The sequence below is a fragment of the Malurus melanocephalus genome, unplaced genomic scaffold (assembly GCF_030028575.1).
Source record: "Malurus melanocephalus ecotype Western Australia unplaced genomic scaffold, MMel_1.1 scaffold_7, whole genome shotgun sequence".
Classification (NCBI taxonomy): domain Eukaryota; kingdom Metazoa; phylum Chordata; class Aves; order Passeriformes; family Maluridae; genus Malurus; species Malurus melanocephalus.
The window spans coordinates 1796394-1818908 of record NW_026623239.1 but is presented as its reverse complement, the minus strand read 5'-3'; the positions used below and the strand labels follow the sequence as shown (position 1 = coordinate 1818908).

Below are 22515 nucleotides of genomic sequence, written 5' to 3'. Positions count from 1 at the left end.
ATTTTGTTAAGTGAAATAAAGGATCATATTTTAAGGAGAAAACTCCACAGATGATAGGACAATTCTTAGGTTTCAAGCAACAGATCACTGTTCCTATGCAGTTAATAAGGAGACTTTTCAGACACAATAAACTTTGYATTGTATTTCACACACATATTTCACAGACAAATCCCTTTAGATGATCTTGTGTTCTCCACGCTGGGAGCAAATTCATAACAACACAYTGCAGCTGTTCTGGCACAGGTGGAACCCAGTAGTATTCTTGCATCTGTCGAATTAAGTAATGCTTTTCTGTTCAGATTGGATGATCAACTTCCAGCTGAACATTTCCATTTCSTGGCAGAATGTAACTGGACTTGATGCAGTGCATTTTTGTCTGTTTTGTGGAAATAATAACCCAAGAGCTGTAATTCCCAGCCAATTTCCCAATTTTACTCTTTGTTCATTATAGGAATGTAGTGAAGCTCACTAAATCAATATATTCTCTTAAGTGCTGTTATTGGCTTGCCTTTTGAAAGAAAGAAATAGCCTAGAGGGAGAGACAGCATTGCTGTACATTTTACTTGTTTACTAAAGGTTCAAATACCCTGCTGCTGCTCTTGAAAGTTAAGAAATCACTATGTCATTTCTGGATTGGTTTCAAAACACCAACGTAAAATCACCTGGTCTGCTTTCCAGCAGCTTTTTGCATCTTCCCCAAGATCCAGAAATGAGGAWTCTCAGCAGGCCAGTAATGTCAAATCACACAGCCACCACCAGAAAAAAAATACCAAGATTAGTAAGTCACATTCCTCTTCTAATAAAACCTCAAGCTCCAAAGTCCCTCTGGACCACAGTGGACACCCTCTGGGAACTATGCTACCTAAACTGCTTCYGGGCCACCATAGATGTCACCAGCCAGCAGACCATTGTCCTACAGTAAGCTGCCCATCCAGCCTGCCTTGAATGTTGAACATCAGATCTGCGGCCAAATGATATACAGAACTTGTCTATTCACACTTCCCCCACAACTTTTTATTTAGTAATGAACATTYTCTTGGATCTACTGGAACAGCTTCAGTAGCAATATAAATAGCTGTGCTTTGGCTGAAAGAGTTTTACCCTCTTATCACCTTGCCATGACGTCTTGCTGCAACATTAYGAAAGGATTATTGAACAAATTACTAGACCCTGTAACTTAAATAAGATCTGTCCTAGAAGAATTCCTCACAGGACTATACTTAGCCTSATGTTACTACTCTACATGTCTTGGTGGCAAACCCCTTATGTCCCAGAAAATATCTAGATAAAGGGATGCAAATTATTTTTTTAGTAAATACAAAACATGGCCATGCTTTCTGTTATTATRACAGTGAAACCCCCCACTTGAAACAGGACTACGAAAATCCCTGTATTGTGCCTTTCATTAACAAGTGATGTCTGTCATGCAAAACATGCAGCTCTCTTTCTTACTAGTCCTTCATACCAGAGTTTATAACTTCCTGTTTTCTACCTTGTACTCCAAAGACTGATGTCCTATATCCTTCGTTCTGACTGACTTACTCTGTTGGCAGCATCCTTATTTTTCTCTAGGATAGTCTGCTGAAACTCAGAAATTTTTCTCAAATTGTATTTAAGTTTGAATTTGCTGCTTCCAGTTTTGRGCCTGAAGAATGGCTTTTGTGACCAGAAACTTGTCTGGTTTTCCAAGTCTATGGAAAAATAATTTTTACACCTTTACTTACAATCTTTGTTTTAATGCAATGATAAGCAGACTAACAGTATGATAACAGGAAGTTAGATGTTTTGCTTGTAGCAATGGGACCCTTTTTTTCTGTAGGGAATTAGTCCAAAATACCATTAGTTGAAACTGTTTTCAGATAGCCTGCACAGTAGAATACTGCTATCACCAGAAAGTACTTACAATGTCTTAATGTCAGGCACACATCATTTTCTATTCAGCCTTTGCATATGGAGCTTTACACTGGTAATATTTGCATTTAGTTTCTGTTATGAAATTCAGTGCCGTGTTGAGGACTCTTTCCTGGASTGGGAGTAACAGGAGGCTGCCTGTTGCATGGAAAAATGTCCCTGCTGTTTCCTTTGTGCTGTAAATGGCTCTTCCTACTGGATGCACTCGCTAAAGAAATTTTGAAATAGCTTGTCTGGGATGATGCATGTATGCAGTGGAATAGTTTTCAACGGTGTGATCCGTTTCCTGGGTTGTGGTGGAAAACAGTGGCACTGACACTGTATGTACATAAAATAGTCTGGTCCAAATGCTCTAAAAATGTCAGGGTTGTTAGTTTTCCGTTAAACTCCATGCTTTTTCAATGCTTAAGTCATTAATAAAAATCAAATTTCTTACCTTATTTATATTGCTATTTTGTATTTCCATTGTGGTGTGTCTTATTAACTGTGAATAAACATTTGCTTTCAGTTATGCATTAAGAACAAGGCTTGCCTCTACAACAGTACTATACCTTATAATTGTATTTCGCCTTGTAGAATTCCCTTTTTAATTAGAAGAACAGTCTACTGTTATGGTGTTGCAATCGGAAGTGATAAAGAATGGAATTTTGCATGGCAAATGTATAACCATACTGATGCCATAGAGGAAGAGGAAGACATGCTACTCTATGCCATGAGCTGTGCCAAAGAATCATGGTTACTTCACAGGTGACTTTGATCAAAGTATTTCTATGTATATAGAAGTAAATAATAAGACCAAAAATACTTTACTGTGCAAAGCTGGTGGAGGTTTGTTTGCCCCAGAAACATGTGTCTTCCACTGGGAAAGTTATAAGAGCTCTAATGGAGGAAGTATAAAATATGGAGCAAATAAATAATCCTTCTGCAGATACATGTGTATCATCAAGWCTTAAGTCCTGATTCTATGTGGGCCAATCAAAAAGTTAAGACATATATCTTAGAGTCTTGTCAAAATKTTTCCAGAACAGAGTTTGGAACACTGTGTTTTTCTTTTACTGGCATTTGTATCTTTGTCAGTAAAAACATTTTGAATTCTCTAATCGGTTGTTTTTATATTATCTAAAGCAGTTGTTAAGTGATGGAATTTTGGCAGTGATCATCTAAAGAATGAGCATCCAAGCATTTGCATAACCTCCATGGGTCTAAAGGTCTGGCAGCAGTATTTTACTCCTTCCAGCCACCTGCTCTAGTGYGGTAGTCATTTGGGAAGACAGAACAAATATGGCCTGGAATAAGATAAAGAAGTGTTGCAAAAAGACGCCAAATCAGCTATGCTGATTTCCCACTTAAACTATGATCCTTTATTGCCATTTTTCTTGCAACAGGCTAGCACTATTCCCTGATGAGATCAGGGAGTTCTGATGAGCTTCTTCCTCTGCATGCCTTAGTGGCTGATCAGCCAATCTGTTTTTTGAAATGCCACCCTGGGAGTTTTCTGGGGTGAAGAATGTTAAGATACACTTTTCCTGGCCCTCACTATACTTTGTCCATTATGTTAGACATAGTGGTGGCGTACAAACTCAACTACTCTACYCATAAAGCAGCTGCCTCCAAGACCCTAAGAAAAAATAATTCTAAAAGGGTTAGTTTGAAAGTAGGAACATGCAATGTAAAAATATTGAGGCAACAAAGAGAATAATTACTTTTCAAGATATTCAGGCATCTGAATTTTTTGCAGTTACAAGAAAATGTCAGTCACTGCCACTGACATCATTAGCACATGCTTCCTAAAATACTTCTGAAATCCTGCCTTAGCTGTCATAAAAAAAACTTATTGGGTCTAATTATAGGGCACCCTATAAACAGGTCACTTTCGTGTAACAGGGACTCTTTGCTGGTGCACTCCGTAGGCTCCATCTGAGTCAGAGTGATGTGAATCTCCTGAAATTTTTGTGAACTGGATTATATTTCCAGATTGTAATACTATATATTTCCATTGTAAAACAGCAAGTGACAGGCTAATTTCTTTCCTGCTTTTCCAACAGATGCTTGCAATATGGGCTCAGTGACACATTATTTTCTTCCAACCGTACTTCAGCCATCATCTCACATGTAATGACTAAGGATATCGGGCACCGTATAGCCTGGGACTTTGTTACAGAAAATTGGCCACTTTTAACTAAAGGGTAAGCAACAAGTTTTGGCTTCCTTTAATTTCTGTGGCACTTTGGCGTCTTCCTCTATCTTGATATTTGAGCTGTAAAATTCAGGTGCAAATTTTTCTTCCAGAGATTTGTAATGTTTGTAGTGATTGATTCAATTAAGTAATGCAGGGCAGAGTTTTCAGGGGATTCAACTCTGATGAGGATTTAATGTCAAAGAATAGGCCGTCAAACATGGAACACTTTAAAAATTAATCTGCTCATGACTGTTTCTGTGTATTTAAGTACTCCTGGGAATTCTGACTCTAGAAGTAGGTTTCTCCACTAGGATTTTACACGTGTGGGTGTAAAATGCTAAAGTAAAATCCTCACCTATTTTCCACAGAGAGTATGTAGAGATTGGTGGTTAGAGCATGCAGGTACACAAGCACTGCTAGAACCAACTACAGTGTTATTCCCTTACTTAAATCTTAACCCATCTCCAGTCTAGCTGCACTGCTGCAGGTAAACTGCAGGTGAGCTTTGGACTATCTGTCTTGAGCAAAACAAGTATTTTGATGAGTGTTTGAAGACTCCCTCTCTCCTTGGCAATGGTAAAAAGCAGCAGGACTGTGACAGAGTATATTCCAGCTGCTTTTGATGGCAGAGCAGGCCRTTGTGATCCATCAGTGGCTGCATAACCAAAACCTGCCATTTGGGAACATTCATACRAATAACTTATTGCTAATACTAGAACAGGCAAGTTGTAGCAGATTCGTGTCATATCAATTTGTCCTCTTTTCTGTGTTCTAAATTGATGAGAAATTTACTGGAAAATTGATCCCTTATTTTCAAACTAGAACAATTACGCAAGTGTTTGTTTATACGTCACTCTCAAGATAGCAACAGAAACACTGACTTCTTAGACACATTACTGGTTAGACTTTCTAGCTCAGTTTGGCTTCATGGACTTAGACAGATTATCTGTTTCAGGCAAAGAATACATGTTACCAAAYACCAGATTTTATTGGGAAATAAAAATGAAGGGTAATTACTGTACTTCATGTGTTTCAAATATCTAAATTGAATGTTAGTAGTAGTTCTTTAAAAGAGGGAAAAGAGTCCACAATTACAAACTTCAGCTCAGTTCGTATTTGCAATATAGTAAGTAATAACTAAATAGTGTGTTTTTAAATGAGATGAATTTTAGTTTATTTGCTAACGTGCTGTTTGAAAGACCATTATCTCAATTTTACAGATATGGGCACAAATTATTGCATGAGGTACTAAAAGTCATGGGAAGATTTGTCAATACAGATGTACAGATCCAAGAGGTAAACCAGAGAAGCATTTAGTCTCAACTTTACTGCCAGTTTGTAAATATAAATTTTTGTTTTTTAAAGGGATCATTGAATGTAATGTTGATGTGTTGCAAATGTTTGGAGCAGAGTCTCAACAAATTCTATCAAAACTGTCTCCTTTTTCTCTATAAAATTTCTCTGTAGARACAATCTCTGCCATGATGTCTACTGAAAATGTACCAATAGTTGCGCTTCTGGCATGTTAAATTGTCATACTGACATCTGTTTAATTTCTCATATTGTTCATTCACGACTACTCCCATGTATTTCTTTGCTATTCTTCAGTCCTCAATCTTCTCTTTTGCCTATTAGACTGATGAGAAAGATTTCTTGTTCTGTGATTGTAGAACAGGCAGCTCAAGAGGATTCTGCTACCCAGCTAGTCCTAGACAGTGTGGTACCACCAGTACCAGTGAAGTTGACTGCATTTGAAAGGATTTTTAAAGGAACAGCAAAAGGGCACATTTTTGATATGTAAGGAGCTTTCYCACTTTAGTGTAAATCAGAAACCTYGCCCCAACCCCCTTTTAGTCTCTGTTGTCTGCCCCTTCTCTGTGCATTTCTGTCTAAAGCACCTGTCAGGCACACAGTTGCTTGCTGCAAGTGAAGTTATGTTAACTAATGTTAACAAGTGTTTATTTCTTCAGCTGCAGGTTTTTTATAATGCTACTTTGGAAGAGGATGAGAGAGAGGCTATTACTCTGCTACTGGAATCTGCAAAACTTGAAAATATTGAAAGGAGAAAACTACTAAACAATATTGCCAGCTGGCTAGAGAAAAATATAGATTGACTTGGAAAACAATTTCCATTACAGTATATGTGATTCACTATCATATTGGTACTCATTATAAGCTATAATGAAAGGTAAAACACATTTTAATGAGTCCTGTAGTTGTCTTCCCATTGGAAAGTCTGGCTAAAATAATTCACTATGAAAAGAAAGACATAGGAAAAGAAATTACATTTGCATCTTATGTCCAAAATAATTTCCTGCTGACTGAGGTCTTAGAGATGCATTGCTAATAACAATCTAACATATAGACACAGTTCTAAATCATTTGGAGATTTTTTTTTCTGGATATCTGTCAGGTTCCACTGTGGGAAACTGCAAGCAGTTCTTTTAGAAATAGATGGTCAGGAACAAAACTAAGCCAAACGAGACAAACCTTGTATCGGAGCACCTTTTTATTGGTAACAAGAACGCAAAATAAAAAGGAATTACCCTACTAGAGACGGCTGGAAAAGACAGAAAAGGAGGAAGGAAAATGGAAAAAGGAATGGTGAGGGGAAGAGAGAGAGGGGGGAGACAGAGAAGAAAAGCAGGCGTTACCACTAGCAGGACCGGGTTGTGCCGTGGAAGTCCACACATGGAGAGTATSCATGCTGCTGCCTGACAGCTCTGAGAGAGGCGCGGCTGCACCAGGCACCTCTCCCATGGTGACGGGCTGCTGGACACACAGTGAGCGGGCACTCGGCAGGAGATCCGAGACCTCCTCCGGAACAGTCGGGGCGAGGATTGTGGCGCCGGGCGAGGTCGGAGGCAGGCAGGGTCAGAGGCAGGTGGCTCAGGTAGGCAGGGACACGGAGACACGCAGACAGCGGCTGGGTCAGACGAAGGAGTGGGATGGGTGACACGCTGCACACAAGGCTCGGAGGGCAGCCGGCATCCTGCCAAGCGCGCAGCAGGAGGAAAGGCAGATACACGGGGGCGAGTAGGGCTGGTGGGGGCACAAGAGACAAAAGGCAGGCTGGAGCCAGGGCAAAAATGGCAAAAAACAGGCTGGGGCAGGGTGAGGAGCAGATTTCAGCAGGGTGGAGTCAMAGTGAAACAAAAGACCTAAAAGCTTTGGCTCAAAATGCCAAAAAGACGAGACAAAAAGCCCCAAAGTCACCAAGCCAAAAAGCAAGTCTCAAAAAAGCCCCTCACTCAAAAAGCCTCAAAGGCAAAAAGCACAGTCTCATAACCCCTGAGCAATTTTATCCCTGAAAGCTGCTTATGCAGTTACTTTTCATGGCCCGTGGCTCCTCCTGAAGTCTGCCTTCTGGCASGAGACCATTGGCCCAGTCCAACCTCCACCACTGCAGTCTGCTGGTGGAGACCTTTCACCATCTTTTCGGAAAATGCCTCTGGAGGGTACAGTGTCTTGGTTTTCCCCTACTGGCTGCTGGTCCCACGTAAAGTGAAATGGTTGTCAGGCAAAGTCTCCCCAGAGACCGGGCCTTCTCCCACCTTCTTGTAGTTAACTTCTGCAAGTGGCACATGTACAACCCTCCCCCCACACGCCTCTGACAGCCAATGTTGAGACAAATCAAAACTAAATTGGCTCCTCACAATATCCACATGAAAGGTGTGTTGCATATTTGTGGAAAAAACACATGAAGAAGCTGGAATAGTTTATACTCTGTTTTGCTTGAGTTGTACAATGATCTATAATGTCTGTCTCCACTTCTATGTTTTTAAATTGCAAAAAGAWCAATAATTTAGAACAGTGCTGTGAAACATAAACTTCAGAATGGCTTCAGACCTSTAGTGAGGAAAGGACCAAAGGATTCCTCAAATTTTAATTTGAACCGACCAATTAGTACCTTGTCATTCAAACTTTGTTTTTCCTTATTAGTTCTGTGTCACAGTGTGTCTGCATTCCTGTTTGATTAGGATGTGTTTTTTTTAAGAGACCATCCTGATTGGCTSCTCAATTTAGAGATGCTAAATTTAGCACGCTTCAGTCCGCAGGGTGGTTGTGGAGTGTGTGAACTGGAGTGTGTGAATTTTATTTTTTGAATAAAATTTATCTAGATGATGAGCTCCTGGTGTGCGACATCTGATGGTCATTTTATCCATGGCTTTCCATTTTATCCATGCATTAGAGTGCAACTAGTCTAAACTAACCCTTCTCGAACATCACTTTTCTAATTGCACTGAGGTGCTCACTGATCATAGAATCACTGAATATGTTGAGTTAGATGGCACCCATCATTATCAGAGTCCAACACCTTCGCTGTAGATACAAGGTTAATCATCTTGCTTACACATTTGGGAGGTGACAGACAGAAACAAGTCCATTAGTATTAGCAAACCATATTAGCTTGTGCTTAAGAGGTRTGGGATCCTCAGTCCATGTAATTATTTTTGGGGTAACAGTATTACAACAAAATTACTATAYTGGTGATCAATTAACATATTATGGATCAGGAAACAGTTATGTGTGAATGCAGGAGACTAAATAAGTTAGAGTAGTGCTCCATGAAAAGAATGAAACCCACAATATTGATACAAAGGATTTTTCACTATCATCCTCTTAATACATATAAGAAAAAAGCTGCCATGTTGACTGCATTGAATCTCCTCTGCTCCCCATGGCTGCAAAGAAAAATTGAAACTATATTGAGACTGCTTGAGAATCCCTTTACAGTATGGGAATTACCGACTGGTGACACAAGTTTGTGCTGGAACAAGTGACCTCTTTAGCATTCGATCCAGTTAAGAATACCAAAGAAAATTGCATGCATTCTTGCAAGTCTTCTTCAAGTTGATTGAGAAAGCAGAGGAAGTCATCAGGGCTGTGGTGAATTGCAGGGGTTTTGTCATAAAATTGACAGGATGGTTTGGGTTGGAACGGACCWTAAAGATGATGTAGTTTCAATCCTACTGTCACAGGATGGGACACTTTCCATCAGATCAGGTTGCTCAATGCACTGTCCCGCCTTGCGTTGAACATGTCCAGGGATGGGATGTCCACAGCTTTTCTGGGGAGCCTGTACCAGTACTGAAACTCTTTTGCATCAGCATTTCCTGTGACTCCCACTAGTTAATCACTGACTGTATGCCTCATCAGGTAGGCTAAGCATAGTTCAATAAACATCCCATAACATTTGACCCAGTGCCCAGTAGGTTCAAACCATTTCTTTCCTATCATGAGCAATCACTCCTCCTCCTTTCTAACCAGTCTTCCATGCTTTTRTTACTTTTTCCTTCATTCCGCTGAACAAAACTTCTAATTTGAAATGCCAGTATGTAAAAATAACTTTAAAAATATAAAATAAGCTATTTTCAAATAATGGCTCCTGACTGATGTCTGCTTTCCAGGGACATTATGTATTTCAGAACTTCAGCATATTTTCATGCCAGAGGCAGAATGGTGAAAGTGATTGCTAAGTAAGCTGCCTGAGTAGGAACACACCTGAATCACTTCCAGAATCCATGCATTTGCACTTAGTGGCATCTATCAGTGGCAGCTCTTGCTGCTGTTGGGTAAGAGCTGAGTACAGAGGGTTGCAGAGCGGCAACTGGAAAATGTAGCTAGGGAAGAAGAGGCGCATGGGAGGGATCCAGGGCAAGGTGGGAAAGCTGCTTTATTGCAGAGAGATTTGGGGTGAAGGGAAGTTCATTGGAGCTGTTTATGAGGACTTCAGGAAATTAGCTTTAATACTRCTTATGGACTATGTAGGTGTTATGAGGCATGCAATTGTGAAGATATGCATGTATGGGGCAATTTCCAGTAAAAACAGCTGTGTCATTGGTAGACAGGATGCATTCAGTGGCCCTGAGTGGGAAGAAAGTAGGTATGATGCAAAAAGACCACCTTTTTGCTTTAAGTCCTGCTCTCTGCCTTGAGACTGTGGAAGTCCAAAAGTTACACTTGTTCTGCCTGTCCTGTATGCGTGTGTGACAGGGCAGCAGACTCATGAGCTGGCAAGAGTGCATGCCAAGCTGCTCTCACTAGAGAGGGAGAATTTAGTGCTGTCTAAGTAAAGGTTCAAAAGCACCAGCCAACTTCATCTCTGCACCTCCTGGCAGTTGTCTTGCTACCCCACTTGGCTGTGCTCCTTTTCCATCCTGGCACCCCAAGAAGCCTCCCAGGCAAGCAAGGAGAAGGCAGGTGGTTGTGGGGCCTGGGTGGCCAAGGCACAAGCCCCATGCCATCTGGCTGCACTGATGGCACACTGATGAGGTGGGTGCAGCAGCCTGCTGCTTCTTTCAGGGTTGTTGCAAGTCCCAAAAGGGTGAGTATGGGGTAGGGAAAAGGGAYGTGATCTAAAATGTCAAAAAATTCACTAAGATATGGCCTTGCCACATTCTTGCAGTTCAGTGACTCACAAAATACAAAAAGAGCTTTCACCTCTGGATCCCCTGCTCAGAGGTGCAGGGGCTCCTCCAGAGCCAGGTGTGCTGTATGGACCCACCCCCTTGGCCAAACTAATGGTACTTTGGTTCACACTCCAAAGGCAGCAAAGGCYTAGACCATGACCAGGCTAAAACCTCTCTACTTCCAATCTGTTCTCTGGTAACCCATGGAGGAAAAGGGTGATGTGTTGAGCATTAATGCTATAAACCTGGAAACTGGAACTGGAAATACAAGATTAAACAAGAATAGGAGACTCATTTGTCTGGAACAAAGGGGGTTTTGGGTACAAAGAGTCTCACCTTTACCTTTTCCATCACTTGTAATTTGACTCTAAGCCAGCTGCTTGATCCCATAAATATGACAGACTAAGGGAGCTTTCTCTGAGGTCTGTCCCTGCTAAGCAGCCAGAGGCACGGGGATGATATCCACTGGAGCTAGGACGCCTCTAGATGTTGCGTCTTAAGGTTGAAACATCCTTTACCAGCTGCATTGGTAAGTGATCAATACTGAGAATAATCTTGTATCATAACACACCAAGACTGTGCACTAGTAGCTTTGAAGCATTATTGYACCTTCTGTGCAGTAAATAACAGAATTAAACTATTGGTAAGCAACTGKTTATTAAGTCTTCCCTGTGCCAGAGGGACAGCGAGCTGTGTCTTTTGGGGGTCACTGTCTGTCATTCTTTCAATGGATGAAACAAGGATCTGAGTGGACAGAGGGGAAGGCTGACCTTGGCTGGCTGTGGGATACCCATCCTGATGCAGGAAGAAAATGAAGTGAAAAAGCTCACATGTTGAGGTAAAAACAGGGAGATCACTCACCAGTTATTTACATTGTAGTTAAGGAATGGCACTCCCCAATTTAGTGTTCCCACTGAGACTCCAAAACACGTGCTACCTGCTCACTCCCTCCTTCCTCCTGCMAGCAGCTCATGGACAGGAGGCACAAAAAAACATCCTCAGTTGAGATGAGAACAATGGATTCCAAACAGCAATGAGGTAAGAAAACAACGGTAATGGGAACAGTGCAAATCACAGACAGTACAAAAAGGAGGCAAATGATTCACGCAGAAAGAACACTTGACTCGTCCTTCTGCCACACTCTTGGCTCCCTTGCCCTGCCTCTGGCAGTGATGTGGTGATACAGAATAACATCCATAATGTCTGTGTCCTAGACCTGCTCCCTCCTGGTTACTGTAAAAACTAACCTTGTTTTGGGCAGAACAAGGACAGGGCAAAATGGACTTGACTTGGGGAATATAATTTGATTAGTTGCTGTTAAAATAGATACATAATATATGCTGTACATTAAAATAACCTTTGATAGTGAGAAACAAAACCAAAAATTAAATCATCACCATCCCCCCACCGTCGTCTTTATGCCCAACTCTTTGCCCTCCTCTCCTAGAGGAGCGCAGCAGGAAGGAGGGAAGCAGGATGAGGTCAGTCCCGAACCGCTCGTTTCTAACACTCCTCCTCACTGTTTTTCTGCTCCGGCGGGGGTCCCTCCTACAGGGGACCCACATGTCCCTTGCTGTGGCGAACATGATGCACCTGCTCGGCCGTGGTGCTCTCCCGGTGCTTCCCCGCAGCCGTCACTCACATCGGCGCTAGCAACGCTGCGGTTTTCCCGAGCCCATTCCTTCGCGGGCGCCGCCCGCTCGGCTGCGGGGCTCCGGCCGGCAGGGAGGGGCACTAGGGCCGCTGTCACAAGGGGCGAGCCATCGGGCGACGCCGGAGGAACGCGAGGCAGGCGAGTGTGGGCGCCGCTGGGAGGGAGCGGGGAGCAGCGGGGAGCTCGCCACGGCTCGGGGAGATGGGAATGTGCCCCCGGTGCCGGGCAAGCTCTGTGGCCACGGAGGCGATGCGGCCGCACCTCTGCATTGAGCTGGGTCGCACGGCGTGGGTCGGTGCCTGAAGCTGACACGGAGCCGAGCGAGCCATGAGGGCTCTGTCCGCAGCTGCAGAGCCGGGCCGATCCGCAAGGAGGCCTTCTCTTGTGCCTCACAAACCTTGCACTCGTCCTCACAAACCTTGCACAGATCCGCAAGGATGCCTTGTGCCTCACAAACCTTGGACTCGTCCTCACAAACCTTGTACAGATCCGCAAGGAGGCTTTCTCCTGTGCCTCACAAACCTTGCACTCTTCTGGGCATCTCGGCCACTAAAATAATACCCGGACTTTCATGTGCTTCCCCCGTTTGTTTCGCCTCTTCCACTCCACCCCACCCATCCTTTTGTGTTGCCGATTTGAACGTAGCGGAAGGGAAAAATGAAAAGGCAGAAAGACCAGATAAACTTGGTKGTTTGGAAAAAAATGGTGGTGAAAGGAGGAGGAGGAGGAGTGGGAAACCAATTATAAAATGGCAGGAACACTACTTTGCCCCAAAGAATTGCTTCCCAATAGGACAAGACCATCACAGATTGTTTGCACTGAAAAATGTGGTTTTTTCCCCTCTTCAGCTGCCCCATTTGTCTGGCTGTGGATGCTGCTGAGCACATTGGAGGCAGAGTGTATTAGGGTSTTCGAGGAGCAATCAGCCTGACCAGGAGTCTCTAGAGAAGTTTAACACATCTGCTCCCCCACACYTCCCTACCTCCAGGTGTACAAATGTGAAATACATTTGTATTATATCTACCCAAGTGTATTCACAGGTGCATACTCATTCTGGGGAACACTTGTCCCTGTAGGAAACTTTAAGAGTTTCACCTCTGGAATGGACGTCTCTAAATGTCACCTAAGATTTTAATCCTTGTATGTTTACATCCTTGTAGCATGACACCCACCCAGTAAAAGCTTTTCTRAGCAGATTGCAGGCTGCATGTTATCACATGTTATGCCATGATAAACAAATAAAACTTACCAAAAAACARTTCACAAAAAATGCAGGTGAGTGTAATTAGCAAAATGGAAAGAGATATTAAACAWGGGATTGTTTAATTACAGTTTTTATTCTGATAGAATTAATTCCTATTTTCTCCATCATGCAGAATATGGAGAAATCAGAAGAACCTTGGAAAAAATTATGAGAATAAAACAGGTTGTAGGTTTTTTGGTTCTGGCTTCTTGTTGGCCAGAAGATTGTGGTATTTTTTTCCCTTGAGGGATTTCTGTTTTATTTTTCACTATTAAAAAAACCCAACAAACACTCTGTGAAGCAAAATGAAGGTGTGTGTAGCAGCATTTACATCACCTAGCTAAGGTCTGCTGCTAGAATGCTATATCAGCTTTTGGTTTTAAGGTTGTTTGTAGGGAAAGAAAAGTAGGGTAAATTGCCCTCAGTCTGATTTATGAAATATCTCAGAAAATGGGATACAGCCGATGAAGATAAAAAGACATGTTGGACTATTTGTCTAAGCCACAAAAGGAGAATTTATGAGATAACAGTTTCAGATGTTCATTAGGAATTARCAATGTTCTAGATAAGAACAGTGAAAACCATTAGTGATTCCAGCATGCTGAAAATTGGCATCTGGAAGTATCAGGAGAAAACTGAGTCATCTGCACTAGTGCAGCAAATATACCTGAAAGAAATCAAGATGACCCATGAGGTTGCATTTAACTTTAGTGATTGGGGAGCATATTTATTTTTGACTTTTGGAAACAGTAAATAGAACTGAGGACATTTTGTCTAACGTGGTAAAATGTTTCTTTCCTACATCCATGTCCTAAAAAGATACGACTTTTAAAAAATTTTAAAATTAAAAATGCAGTTATTTATTACAGGGTTTTTTTTGTCTACTTCCTTTTAAGAAAAAAAAAAATCCCCTCAGAGAAATGCTACAGATGGAAATGAGGAACGAAAACTCTCATCCCAGTTGATACRATTTCTCTACTCTCACTCGTTGTGCTAAGTACTATTTAAATGCCATAATTAATAAGACAAAAAGTGTGAGGTTCTTTAAGACCTGGCACTGTCTTCAGCCTACCTCTCTGGGGAGTGCTGTTTTGATTGTTTGTATTCTGTTTCAGTCACTCTGGGGCTGATGTCATAATTCCACTATCAGAGGAATTGTGCAGTGGTAAACCTAGGCTGTGCCATTCCTCTTCTCTCTCTRGTAAGTACAGTTTTAAATTAAGAAGAACCTTCTTTCTCTCTTGCTGTCTGCTCTGAATTGAACATACACCCTTCAGAAACACAGAAACACCTTTTTAGAAGGTAAGTACCTGGCAAATCTCTTCTGCCTATTGCAACCAGAAGTTACACATGATTTTATAATTAACTGTTTAACTTCAGCAACAGGATCTCTCATTTCCAGATACAGCAGGAAGTGTCTGGGTTTGGGAGGGAGAACTCATGAGGATTTGTTTTATTTTACTTGGAGGGGGATGTATTTGCTCCTCCAGTCCTCTGCTAAAGAATGGGTCATTGCGCTGTCACTATGTTCATCAGTGTTCTGGTAAACCAGCTGAGTTGCAAGAGATGAGATTTGTTTGTTTATCTSCTCTGTGTTTCCTACCTGGCTTCAAGGCTGTCCTCTGATCACACGTGCACATTTGTGGCTGTGAGAGAAGGCACAGAATAGCTGCTAAATGTTCTTTTTACAGTTTTACAGTGTAGCCCATATCTGATTGGAGAAAGATTAATTTATTCCCATTCTTAATTTGACTGGCAYCAGATGTCCTATAGAAATTCCGAGATATGTACTTGAATGTGCCACAAACTTGACTGCTGGTTCCTGAGCTGCAGATTTAGGYTGTGAGGAAGGTGGGATTATTTCAATGGGTCTGTCTAATCCATGTGGCCATAGGGGGATCAAGTCATAGGGATGGCATCTTATCTTGCCCTGGTGAAGGTGGTGAACATACTCATGTCTGAGCCGGAACATACCCATTGGCAGAAAGAAACACAACTTGAAAACAATGCACATTCACTCTAGCAAGCCCTGCAGAGACTCTAGCTTTAGACTGCTGAGATCAAACAGCCTGATGCGTSTGGAATGCTGTTCACCACATTTCACACCAGCTGAAACTTGCAGTTGTGTAATCTGCAGGCCTCATAAGCAGAAATACTAAATTCTTGAAAAACCAGATACAGGAAAATATTTCTTTTATGAGAATCATAAACAAATGTAATTTCTTCAAAAGCCCAACAACTTCTGAAACTGTTCTCTGAGCAGAAACATCTGTGTCAGGGGTAAGAYTCTTAATATAATACAGCCCCTGATTTTCTTTCTCCCTTACTCTGCATTTAGCCAGGTCAACTATTTCAAGGCTCTGTGCTGAAATTGCCGGTTCTTAGCCATACATATAGCCACAATGGGATGTTGAGCTGTGGATGATCACCTCCAAGAAAGTACTTACTGTATTAAAAATGCATGGAGAACACAGKTTTTGGTGGTGGAAGAAATTGACACAAATTTCCTAGTTATGTTTTGCTTCATTTTTTGGTATCTCTCCTGGAGATTAAAATTCAACACTATGTGTTTACAGTATATGTACGTGGAGACAGAAATCTGCTGTTATTTTCTGTTAGTATTTAAATGGAGGTCTCTGATTTTGTGTGTTAGGTTGTACATAASTCCTAGGACTTAGCTGGCAACAGGCCAGATTTTTACACCACCACAGGACATGTGGAAACTCTGTGTGCTTACACAAGTAGCTGCTGATGGCTGTTCTGCTCCTGAACCCTGCATACTATGATAAAACAGGCATGGATGATGATCATGGGTACTCATAAAGTGCTTTAACAATATGAGATGTATGGCTGGACACAGGAGAAGATGTAGGAAGCAAATCCTTACCAGGACTCCAGCTTGAGTGCAAATGAAAAGCAATACCATGTTTAAAATTACGCTCTTCATTCTTGTGTCATTTGTGGAACCCAAACRAATTTCCTGTAGGAAAGCAGGTTCCCCATCCAGTAAATACTATTTTCCTGGTAATAGAATTCCTTTGCTAATCCTGAAATGGTACTCAAGTCCCAGGACTAAAATAGTTGCTGTCAAGCATCCCTTTGCGAACAGTGTCGCATGTTCACTTTGTGAACACTGTCATTCTTCAGGTTACTGAAGAGAATGGGAAAGCCCCTCWGAAACAGGCTGAAGGCTCTTTCACTTCTCSAAAAGACAACCTTTCCAGTTACTGCAGACTCAYTCCCTTCTCATTCCTATTCTCACTTCAGTTGCAGGAAGTGGCTGCAAGAGAGGAAACCTAAGGCTTAGACTCCTGCATGTCTTAGAGAAATSCTGGTTCTTCAGCAGTGATGAAATGAAGATTTTCTCTGCGACAGAGTTGGGATCCCGCTGCGACAGGGTTGGGGTCCTGAAGTACAGGATAAACTGACAGAGACCACTGTGCTACCTTTCAGAGGTAATGGGAGAGACTGGGCAGCGCCTGGGGAAGGGTTGGAGGACCTCCAGGAATCTTACTTCTGGTTGTATTTGGGGTTGAAGTCTCAGGCACTGGTACAGCATATATTGCATATAAGTTTAAAACTAAGTAGTTGCACAAGGTTGGTAAGAAATAGTTAACATCCATCCCGAGCCTGTGTTGATGGCAGGGAGGTGATGGATGGCATTTGTAGGATAGATCCCCTGGGTAGTTTGCTAGCAGAGTGAGTGATGCACTGTTTTTCTCTTAAACCTAAAAAGTACACATTTTACTTATGAAAAAAAAAATCTTTCGCAGAGGAGTGAGATTCAAAAGCCAAGAACCTTAAGTTTATTCCGTTGGCTGAAATCCCCGGGAAGAACAGTGAATCCGGAGATTGAACGTTCCCCGCCAACAGGGAATGTTGGCGATGGGCGCAACCCGCCCTGCCACACAGGGCTGGGGCAGCAGTGTCACCTGCTGGCTGGCATGGGGACTGCGTCCCTGCCGCGCCACGGAGCCGCACATGGCAACAGCCCTTCTGAATTCTGTGTTAATTAATCGCTTGGGGTTTCCGACGTTTGCTTAGCGAATTATGCTGTGGCTTTGGTGATACAGCTTTTTGCTCTTGGTATTATTTTAGTATGGTTTTAAAATCGAGCCTGCTGCTGAGACATATTTTGTTTTGCATTACTGTTGATTGAGAATACATAAAAGCCAAGTAAGGATAGCACCTGCTCACCTTAGAACTTTAAATTACAAGTCTGTTTATACTRTTGTATATGTCTAACAAATATGTACGTGTTTCAGAAGGGTGGTCAAATGAGTGATCTCGTGGAAGAAAACTGCAAGAAAAGCTATTCTTCCCAAGAAACATCTGCAGCAAAAAATGTGTCTCCTGCTAAGGACTGCTCCAAAAATTTGGTATGACTTCTTCAGTACTGTTTTATTATCAAGATACTTACCATTGTCTTTAATTTCTTCAAAAATAAAGAGCTGGAGTCAAAAGGGAAGTATCAGTAGCAACAACAGTGAAATGGATCAAGTTTGCAGTGCAGTGAGAGGATAATTCTAAGGGTAGGGTAAGAGTAATTCTAAGTAAGTAGGGAAACAAGAAAGTATTCATAGWGGGAGGACTATCATAATGGATTATTTTTTGTTTGCAACTTAAAGTTGCATAATTTACAATCATAAATAGTGATGATGCTGAAAATCTACTCTAGAATCCAAAGCAGAAACATCTGGACAATGTAGATACATGAGATTGCCCTGCAGGTTTTCAGGAAGATGCAGCTGAAGATGCACAGCATCAACCACCCTGTAAAAAAGTGCTCTCAAGTGCGTGGATGTTTATGAGTCACTGTATCAGCAGACTGGGCTGAGCCACCACTGCTTTCCCCATGAGAAACAATGAAAGGGCTCGACTGTTTGTGGAAAATCACTGCGGACTCTTGAACTGAATGACACACTTCAGGGAAGCTGAGARATGGCACATTTATGAGAGACAGTTCCATTTATGTAACAGGAGAAAAGATAAATTTGTATGTATTTTTGTGCCTTTCATAAGGAGTGACAGGTGTGTGGTCAAAGTCCACAGTCATTGTCCAAAGGGAAATCATTTAATGCAATGCTCATGCTTGTTTGCAGTGACTTTAGAAACATCTGTCAACATACACAATCTATATGGAACGGTAATACAAAGAGATGATGTTTTAACTTCCAAAAGTATTCAGCATTTTTAGCTAATTTCAAACATTAGTTGCTCCTTCAGAATATTTTTCTTGCCCTCAGATTGTTTGGACAAAGATTGTTTCTGGGCATCTGTGGGAACAGTGAAGATAAGGAATCCATTTGAGATGCTTATAATCATAGTACTTGTTTACACATTTTAGATGAAGTTGAAGAACAAAACATACAGTTCTGCCTCTCACATGACAACTTGCAAACTGCACGCTACTGTACCAGAGTCATGTATTCAGAGTCATGATAGTTCCATCTCCAGTCAGGATGCACGGTCGTTAAAAGGAATACTCAACAGTTACACAAACAAACATTTTAAATAATCAATATGATCTTATGAGTTATCAGGAATATTAATTTTAATGTAATTCAAAAGCCAGTGAGGACACTTGGCAGTTAATAAATATATTTTCCAGTTGTACTAATTACAAACTTTCTGTTGTTTATTTATAGCAAAAACTCGAGAAACAATTAAAATGCTTAGCCTTTCAAAATCCAGGACCTCAGGTAGCTGACTTCAATCCTGAAACTAGACAGCAGAAAAAGAAAGCATACATGTCACAGATGAAACAAAGTTTTTTTAATGAGTCCAAGTAAGACCTCTAATTTATTACATACTTTACTTTAAAAAAAGGCTGGTAGGCTTTTCACTGAATCGAAATGAAATTAATAAAAGCAATGCATTTTGCAGAGAGATTTCTTATTACACTTGAAAGCTATGTTGGGAAACAAGATTTTTTTTGTGTGGCTTAAAGAAATTTTGATATAGTTTGGTATGCATTTATTTTTAATACCAATGACTGTTGCAATTAGGATGTAATGCTGGTATTTCGTTGTGCTGTGAGTTTGTTAAAGACTAAATCCTTGTTGTACAGATGTTTTCCACATGTGTTTGGTTTAGTCTCTGACTGCATTGAAGCATTCTGAGAATTGCTTTTGTTCTCTTTCACAGATTTACAAAGAAATACGACAAACATGGCAGGCTGCTTTGTAACAACATAGATTTGTGTGATTGCCTGGAAATGGACTGCCTGGGTTGCTTCTATCCTTGCCCCAAATGCAATTCCAACAAATGTGGACCAGAATGTCGCTGCAATAGAAAATGGGTTTATGATACAATTGAGACTGAAGCTGGAAATGTGATCAGTGTGCTACCATTTTTTGTCCCTGACTGATTACGTTCTTTTAGTTTCTGTACCTGAGCATTGTTCTTTTTWCTTCATATTTTATTAAAGTAAATCTTGGTTTTATGAATTGTCTTGAGTGAACATCTGGCAGTGGTGCTTGTCCTTCTTTATTGCTGCCTACCTAGAAAACTTTACCATTCCCCATCAAGTAAAAGTATGTATTTCATTCTTTCTCATCCTTGTGAGCTTTGCTGAGGCACCTAGCCAGTCCTTTCTGAATGCTGACTTTCTAAAATTGAAGGTATCTGAACTGTTAGGACAAGATTAATTTCTTATCCTGGGAAGCTGAACTGTATTACTTTTAATGAGAGATTTTTTTCTTATTTCTCTGCTTGTTCATTTACTCAGATGTGTGACACAGCTCTTTCTTTTGTGTTAGTTTGTCCAAGAGCCATTTCATCCTGATGCATTCATTTCTCATACAGGTTAGGCAGGAGGCATTTGAGGTAACACTGTTCTTTGAAACCAGGTCACTACTTCCCAAGTTCTTCTGTATATTAAGCAAAAGAGAGTGGAAACAACTCTCAGCAACTCTTTCTTGCTGCCCAGGCTGAAAGACTGAAACCAGCATGTTCAGTCAGCACTTTTTTTGACAGCATTTGGCACATTAAGTGTCAATTGGTCATTAATTGTATGGGCTAAAACAGATTGGATATTTTTCCTTCTGGACAGAAAAGTCTCTTCAGTTCCAAAAGTTTCCTCTTCGTGCAAGACATGACAGACTTAAAATATAATAACTTACACCCAGTTTTCTTATGGGGTACTTGTTCTCATTCTCAATGGGTTCCCACACCCTGAGGAGTAAGGGTCCTTCTGGATYTTAGAGATGGTTGCAGATGGTTGCAGGTGATTTCCAGGAGTGYGCTACTAGTGGGGGAATCATTCCTTGGGCCTAGTGCTTGTTTGCTTTCGCGGAGACTCTTCCTACTTTGAGTGTGGCACCACTTTTCTTCCTTACAAGAGGCCATTCTCTGTGACAAAGACCTTTTGCTCCAGCAAAAAGATACCTCTTGATKGAAGAAACTTGGGAACAGATCCCAAGAAAGTCTTAATACCCAAATCTTCTTCTGACTTGCTATCTCGGAAAGATTTTTTATTCCTCCCTACTAATGACACCTTAAGTGTGTATCATGCAGGTCCAGCTGGAGCAAATTGCTAAGGAWCCTTTCTAGCAGAATTCTTAATGTTCATTCTCTTGATTATTCATTTTTAATACTCATTTGATGCAGCAAAGTGTGAAAGAAAACACTTAAAAATAGATYGAGGTTATAAAATCAGAGAATTGGCAGCAAATCTGAGTGGCACATCCAATATCTGTATCAACTGGAACTTTATAAAGTAAGTAAGCAATTGTCTAGCTTTCCAGCTGCCCTTGCTCATTTTGCCTGTACAAACTTTATAAAATTCCGCTCTTGGGGAAGATTTCCTGATTTCCTGGAACAAGAAGTTGTTGGGTTTTTTTGGTTTTTTTTTTTTTTTCAGTGTAGCACAAAACACTCATTTTTCTTTTCCAGCCAAGTAAATTTCTTTCAAGAATATTGTTTTTTCATGTTTTAATAAAAGTACAGAGAACCAGATGGAATAGTTGAATGTAATTGTATTTCATCCCAGAACAATAGCTTGAAAAATGTAATGGTCATTCATAACAGTGACTGTGGGTCCAGCTTCTGGTAAGAGTTTGTCTTGCTTTAAGACAATTTAAAAAGGGGATGCTTGGCAACGAGTTACCTCCCTTTATAGTTTGGACCAGTCGTTTTCCACCAATAAGGAGAAATGAATGAGAAAAAATATAAATGAAAAAAAACCAACAGTTTACTAACAAGTGAAACAGCAACAGGCAAACAGTAACAGTGAATAATCGCTAGATACAAAATAGTTAAATCTCACTGATCTGCCCCAGGAAAAAAGAGAAACTTAGAATGATGGAGTGACCCSGCCTAGGATGGCAGCCCTCCATAGTTGGCAGTGTGGTTTGAAAGACAAAGGGAAAATAGTGTCAAAACCCTCCTGGGAAGGTAGGAACTTACAAAGCACTTCTGGTAGCAGATGGAAATTGCAGGTGTTTTGTCGGTGTGTGACTCCGGCCCTGCGGTGTCAGCCTCTAGTTATTCGGTTGTTGGTCCTGTTGTCTTTCAGCCTTCTGTCACCTGCTGAACTCCACTGCCATTGGTGCTACTATTCCAGAGCCATGGGGGTGTTGGGAAGGAGCAGGAGGGAAGAAACAGTCTCTCAGAATCGATCTGTGATGACCTGATCCCAACTGGCTCAAGCTTTGCACGGTTGACAGACRTTGCAAAATGCACTCTGAAACAGGTTCTGACTGCAGCTTTTAAGGTTGCTGCTGTTSTGAGCTCAGAAAAATCCACCTTAAACAGCCTTTGCCTTGAGCAAATGCCAGAAGGGACAAGAGTACTCAGCATGGGCACTTCAGCTCTTTAAAGGCATCACCACCACCCCCACCAGCCCTGCAATTCTGTTTCTGGCTGTGGCGCTGAGTCTTRAAGTGTCAGTAACAATTTTGGGCACGGATAGATATGGAATACAGTAACATTTTGGGTTACCCGGGACAGAGGCATAGCACAAATGTTTTTAAAGTCCCAGCGAGGAATTATCCGCTTTTAAATTCCTGTTGGAATACGGCCACATTTGTCACTTTTTTTTTTTTTTCCCCTGCAGTTGCTTCTTAAGGCCAAGTCTATTTAAAAGCACATTATCTTTTCAGATGTTCTGGCT

The 22515-nt window shown here is 41.3% G+C and overlaps 2 protein-coding genes across 4 annotated transcripts in view; both read left to right on the top strand.

Moving 5' to 3' along the window:
- The window catches only part of LVRN (laeverin), a 36728-nt gene extending 28560 nt beyond the window's left edge, over positions 1 to 8168 (top strand). Inside the window, exons 17-21 of one of the 3 annotated variants that reach the window (XR_008965737.1) lie at positions 2488 to 2658; positions 3957 to 4097; positions 5311 to 5386; positions 5761 to 5887; positions 6061 to 6124. Coding sequence is in view for 2 of the 3 variants with exons in the window: in XM_057372324.1 (XP_057228307.1) it covers positions 2488 to 2658; positions 3957 to 4097; positions 5311 to 5386; positions 6061 to 6204 (532 nt within the window). In the remaining variant the exon portion in view is untranslated. Of the gene's footprint in view, positions 1 to 2487; positions 2659 to 3956; positions 4098 to 5310; positions 5387 to 5760; positions 5888 to 6060 lie in introns of those variants that run through there. The other 2 variants (XM_057372324.1, XM_057372333.1) reach the window with 2 other exon arrangements.
- A 4025-nt stretch (positions 8169 to 12193) lies between these two features.
- On the top strand, positions 12194 to 21286 carry ARL14EPL (ADP ribosylation factor like GTPase 14 effector protein like). The gene is made up of 5 exons (XM_057372313.1): positions 12194 to 14601; positions 16668 to 16855; positions 17666 to 17779; positions 19049 to 19188; positions 19548 to 21286. The coding sequence occupies exons 3-5, from the start codon at positions 17678 to 17680 to the stop codon at positions 19768 to 19770; spliced, it is 465 nt and encodes a 154-aa protein (XP_057228296.1). The 5' UTR covers positions 12194 to 14601; positions 16668 to 16855; positions 17666 to 17677; the 3' UTR covers positions 19771 to 21286.
- Positions 21287 to 22515: the final 1229 nt, after the last annotated feature.

Coding starts and splice junctions, on each gene's coding strand:
- ARL14EPL (XM_057372313.1), top strand. CDS start 17,678: ATGAGTGATCTCGTGGAAGAAAACTGCAAGAAAAGCTATTCTTCCCAA. Junction 17,780..19,048: donor AGGACTGCTCCAAAAATTTG/GTATGACTTCTT, acceptor GTTTATTTATAG/CAAAAACTCGAGAAACAATT. Junction 19,189..19,547: donor AGTTTTTTTAATGAGTCCAA/GTAAGACCTCTA, acceptor TCTCTTTCACAG/ATTTACAAAGAAATACGACA.